The following is a 6,000-nucleotide window of genomic DNA, read 5'->3' as shown; positions in this document are numbered from 1 at the left end:
GCGTTGTATGCAGATCTCCATTCAGAATTTCAAAGTTCTAAAACTTCGATTTCAAGGTTTTGGAAATTCTAAATTCTGACGGGAACCCACATATACATATATATATATATATATATATATAGATATATATATATATCTAGATATATATATATATATATATATATATATATATGTATATATATATATGTGTGTGTGTGTGTGTGTGTGTGTGTGTGTGTGTGTGTGTATGTGTGTGTGTGTGTGTGCGTGTATGTATGTATACATGTGTGTGTGTGTGTGTGTGTATATACATATAGTTCTAGACATATACACATGTGTATTTATTTTTTTAACTTTTTTTTTTCAGTAGGTGGCAGTGATAAGTTGATGGTTGTTTTCCGTGCTGCCTGGTGAATAGATTTCCATATGGCATTGCTGTACAAGTTAGAAATGACATGGTGTTACAAAAAATGAATGTGTATCAAATGCAGTTGAAAAAAACTTTTTGGATTTGAGGGAGGTTTCAGTATAAATACATTTCTTTTGTATTTTTCATAGTTTTGTGATGGTGAAAGAACATATCTTGTGGTTCTTGAATGCAGTGGCACATGGCTAGATGAAAAGGTTCTGCCGTTCCTTCAGGCAGCTTTAGATGAAGAACAGGTTTCTGAACAGTCGTGGAATTTTGCCAAGCAGCTTATTGAGGTAGGTATTAAAATGTCTAATCTCCATTCCTGAAGTAACTTGCTTAGAAAGCACAAACATATTGTAGATATTTAAAACCTTTGTATAAATTCTTTTCTTTGCTACTGTTTAGTGTGTCTGGTAAATTCCTTAATTTTGAGTCTTGCATTCCTTTAGCCTTTAACTAGGATAACATCCAGCAGAACATTAACAAAATAATGCATCAGAAATGTATTCCTGATGTTTCATAGTAGCTGTGATGCTCTTCATTGAAAGACAAAATTGCACTGTGTTTGCAAACCATTATCTAGTTCTGATTAATCAGATACATCATCCATTGTTGACATTCAACACAATTGTTGACAAGCATGCGGAGGTCGCACTGTAGTAGACTATTTCTCATGTGAAATTTCTCCAACAGTCATTCCCCCCTCCCATATCAGACTATAAATCTTTGATGCCACATCCTGTTGTAAATCATATCTACACAGTAAGTTTTGTTTCTCATTTGATTTACCTTTTTAGAGTTTATGCTGTAAAGTCTTAATGTACTGATCTGTTTTGTATGAGGGCTATTGCATCAATGAGTAATAGCTGGGCTTCTCACTTAGCTTCAGTAGTTAATCTTCTGCTTTCCCCTCGGTCATAAATATATATACCCCAGTACAAAATAACAGTGAAATCTCTATTACTATTATGCACTTCTGGCATTACTGATGTGCCTTGAACCATTATTTACTTTGTTTCCCATCTTTATTCAGTCAAAAGTTCAAGCATCTTGGAACTGAAAACTGTAAGATAAATGCCTCTTTATCTGTAGTGATTTCTGGTAAGTGCTGTGCGATAGTATTAGTTAGGCTAGTAGAAAGAATGACTTATGTCATCCCTTATTGCCCGAACCATCAGCACTCAAGATCTCACCCAATTACCTAATAACCCATTTGTTTTCCACAGTGGAACTTTGGACAGAGATGTTGCTGTCTGCCGTCATATACCAGAGTTTTGGCTTTTCTTATGATATGCCTGTAACTCCAGTGAGGTTACTACAAATTGCGGGTGTTTCTGCAAAATATGGTTTGTCAAATTTATCAGCTACAGCTGTCATTTATTTATTTTTGTTAATGAGGTAAGTGGACTGGTACAGGACCCTTTGCAGCCACAGCATGGGCCCCCAGAGAAAATTCAAATGCACAGAGCTACATAGACAAAGGTACATGGCAAAGTAGCAGCAACCCTTGATGTAATGTAGAAAATATTCTGCATTCAGACAAAATAATAACAATAATGATAAAAACACTGAATATCAAAATGAGTTACCGTTTGGCAAGAGGAGAACAGACAAGTAAACAAATGTGAACAACGTTTGTAAAACTGAAAGATTTTTGAGAACAATTTTCCAAAATTTCTGAAATGTACCCCCCCCCCCTTAAGTAATGGTAATGTTTGTGAAAAAATAATTTCAGTAGGTAAAACTTTTCCCGTAGTTGGTGGCCATTTGAGTGAAAGACCTTTTTCAGGCTGCCAAAGTTTATTGAAGTCTACTGAGTTTAAAACCATCTGTTATGTAATAGGTAACAATTTTGACATGGAGTTATTACCTAGAAATAAAGATTAGCGAGTTTGAGTATTTGGCCCTAGCAGAAACTGAGAGCCTTCTAGCTTTCATTATTGTTGAGCCTGTGATGCTCCTTTTTGCTAGTTAAAAAAAATCTGAGTTTTGCTTTCACTGGTTTGCAGTAAAGTTCTGTGCAGCTGCCTTTTAGGTATTGAAGGTTTCTTGAGGTTATGAGAATTGTATGGTTTTGAAATGGGAGGGTATTATCTAATAACATCCTAAATATCTTTGCTCTTTTTTTAACTGGCTGCATTTCTCCTGAATCAGGAAGCCTTTTAGCTGGGGTGGGGGTGGGGGGTATTCGAGTGAGAGGATTATTTATGCAGCTTAGTAGGTTTCCAGTTAAGGCTGTTGTGAAGTACAAGCAGTTAATGAAGGAACACTGTTTAGTGTGAAAGGCTGAAAGTATCTTGGAGACTGATGTATTGAAGTATGAGGATATTAAAACAGTTGATATGCATGAGTATATGGTTGTTGTAAGGTATTTCGAAAGGATTGGTGGGGTAAATTGGATATAGGATAAATGGGGAAAATTATATTTGGTTGTCTAGATGCAACAAAGTATTGAATAAGAACAAATGGGATGGGGTAGAGAATTCCAACCCTGTACCTTGTGTCATTGATTTGAAGACCTTAACCATTATGCCTAATCCAACAGATAGGCTTGAACTTCTGCTTAGAGTCTCATGCAAAGGGCAGGAAAAAGTAGGCAATGCCAAGTATAAATGCAGTTAATATTTAGCATTCTTCCTAAACTTCAAAAATTAACAGATTTGCTGCTTTAACACTGGCTAAAACTGTTGTACTTCAGTCAAACATGAATTATTTTTACTGTGTTAACAAACAGACCAGGGTACTAAAGTACATATGAATGTTGGTCTAAAATTATAACTTTCTGTTGTGGCTTGTTGCATTCTGTATTTTTGCTTTAATGAAATATTATATTTTACATAATACCATTTTAAATTTGCAAAACCTCTTCCCTTTACTGGACTGCAGGCAAAAACATTCCTGTATCTTTGATAAAAAGACAACACTTAGAAAGATAATTCAATTTTAGTGTAGTGCACTTTCTCTGTTTCATTTTAAAACTTGTACAACACCTCACATATTGTTTGTTTGTGTCTTTCGGCTTTTCCCGGTTAGGGGTCGCCACAGCGGAACTCCGGTCCGCTAATGATTGGCAGTTGATTTTCACGTACCGGCTTGCCAGGCCTGACACACAACCTTCAACGAAGGTACGCCCATTCACGCATGTCTCCACGCAGAAGACGCTCTAGCTGAGAATCGAACGAACTGGACAGCATCTTAATGTGAGGCGACAATGCTTCCTCAGCACCACCACCGCGGACTAATCTAAGAAAACTGGATCATTGTAATCCATGCTATTTGCACCACATAGAATGCTTAAAACTGCTGAACCTCTCAGACTTGGTTTGAAAGGTGCATGCCTAAGGGTATTTTTACAGCTGTCATTATTGTATATTCATGCATAATAAAATGGTTACAGCTTGCCTGATGTAGACTACAGATACATGCAGAATAACTTTGCTAAGAGAATCGTGTGTGTCCATGTCAGGCATAAGACGCACTGTTAAGTGTGAGGCAGAGGGCCCTTCTCCACAAAGAGCACTTCCTCTCAAAAGTCACATAAGTAAAATAGGAATTATTAGCCCCTAACTGGTTTCTAGTTGTTTAGTATTGTTCATTAAATTTCCATTTAAGTGGTAGCTTTTTAATTTTTTGGTGTTTGATCAATTATAAGAGACTACTATTTTTTTATTTTTTTTACAAGCGTGTGTGTCAATGAACTCCTACTTTTTGTGAATTGCAGAACACACATTTAGCATGTATGCATAAGCTAGATATATAAGTTTCCTGTACAAATACATGATTCTTTTGTATGTGCTGGTAGGTTTTTGCTTATTGCAGACACTGTTCCTGAAAGTGTGCATGTAGTTTTATTTGAATTGTGCAAAACTTTCTCATTTCGTTTTCATACATTGCTCATGACTGCAGGACATTTGCATGTTAGGTTGGCGTTAGAGTGCTTATGCCCATGTTTATTTCAATCGCATGCTGGTCCTTTGCGTTGTAGTTTGTCATTTCTGGGTCTGCTCCACTTAACTAAATTATGGCATTCCTGGGTGGGCACTATGTATTTTCAGCCAGTTGTTTAAGTGAAAGTATTCTATTTTATGTATCATTTGTAACTGACAGAAAACACCAACAAGGTATATGTTTTAAGGCTTCCATTACTCTTTAGTGAGAAAGAATGCATCTGGGCTTCAAATTCTATACTTTGCAGGCAATCCAACAGCAGTTTTTGACATTCCTATCTGAACTGAGGGCCTATAACTGAATGATGTCCCCAAATCATTGCAGCCCTCCTTGCAAACCTTCTAATTTTATGTAAATAGAATTTCACTGTAATGCCAACCATTTACACTATATAACTGGTATTTATGCTAAGTATCTTTTCATCTAAATGGTTTTGAAATTGGATGTGGGGGAGCAATGTTCCAGCTGCTTTTCTGAAGTGCCCCTCCTGTTGGCAGGAATGGTTGTGCAAATGAAATATAACCCTAATCCCTGAAGATCAAGAGTTTTAGTGATCCAGTCAGTTCTACCTCACTTGAATGATATGTAGCCTGTGTAGTAGCCCCCCCCCCAAAAAAAAAGAAAGATCTTGTATGTCATAACACGATGCCCAATAGGAATGGGGTCATCTTTTGTTGGACAACTCTGAACTTATACTTTTTCAGTCGAAGCCTTATTAGCTGAAATGTTTTTGAAATAAGATCTGTTGATTGACTGTTCATTTCTGAAACAGCAATAAATTACATTCACTCATTTCATAAAATACTTTCAGAGGTGGGTACCATGTTCCATCTCATGTAAAGATTTCATCTTTCCAATAGTAGCCTTTTGCTGCTATCTGAAAGATGAAATCTTTTTGTGATGAGATTTCAGCTCAGTGTTGAGTTTGTCTTCACTCATTGTGTGGAACTTTCAATAGAAAATAACTATATTCCATCTTATGATATGTTGCATGTGCTATATAGATCACTGAAAGTAACTATATTCCATCTTATGATGTGTTGCGTGTGCTACATAGATCATTGTGGACTTGAGGTAAAGTGTTTCACTGCTGGTTTAGAATACACCTGGGTATCATTTCAAGCTCTGGGGTCTAGTACAGAAGCAGTGATATTTTTGGAATAGCCTTTGTATAGGCATCTGTTGCATGCTTTGTTCACATTTCCCAAAAAAAATTTTTTTCTCTACTGACTTTCCCATTTGGGGGAATTGCTTTGTTTTTTTTTTCCTTCTATGTATATGCCGCTGTTTAGGTATCATAAATTGTTCACATGAGCATCATATAAAGTGAAGGGAAGATGTGTTTTTCTGCAACTGACCATTATTAGGTCAAGGTTATAAGAGTTATCAGGAAATTGTCATGTTAACGTCAGTGGTTATTTCTGGCAGGGCAGTTACAGTAAAGGGCAATACTAAGTTCATTTAAGACAAACCACACTACAGCTTTTGCAAAGGTGTGAAAAATATTTTGGGTAAATGGAACTGTAGGAATATATGGACAATCTGCAGTCTTGAAGGTATCTGCTTTGCTGTTGTCTCAACATACCTGAGTTGTTCATAGGTTCATAGATTAGTACTAGGCTAACTATCCTTGCGAGCCATTTTAAACCTAGCTAAATATC

The 6,000-nt window shown here is 36.4% G+C and overlaps 1 protein-coding gene across 2 annotated transcripts in view; it reads left to right on the top strand.

Annotated features, from left to right (window-relative positions):
- NCAPG2 (non-SMC condensin II complex subunit G2) overlaps nucleotides 1-6,000 on the top strand; it is a 1,874,483-nt gene that overhangs the window by 1,212,076 nt on the left and 656,407 nt on the right. For both annotated transcript variants that reach the window (XM_044062031.1, XM_044062030.1), the window contains exon 21: nucleotides 538-684. In XM_044062031.1, coding sequence (XP_043917966.1) covers nucleotides 538-684 — 147 coding nt within the window. The remainder of the gene's footprint in view (nucleotides 1-537; nucleotides 685-6,000) is intronic.

This window comes from Protopterus annectens, chromosome 2.part1 (genome assembly GCF_019279795.1).
Source record: "Protopterus annectens isolate FY-2018-M chromosome 2.part1, PAN1.0, whole genome shotgun sequence".
NCBI classification, from domain to species: domain Eukaryota; kingdom Metazoa; phylum Chordata; order Ceratodontiformes; family Protopteridae; genus Protopterus; species Protopterus annectens.
Note: the sequence above shows the minus strand (reverse complement) of the source record. Positions and strands in the feature narration are given on the sequence as shown.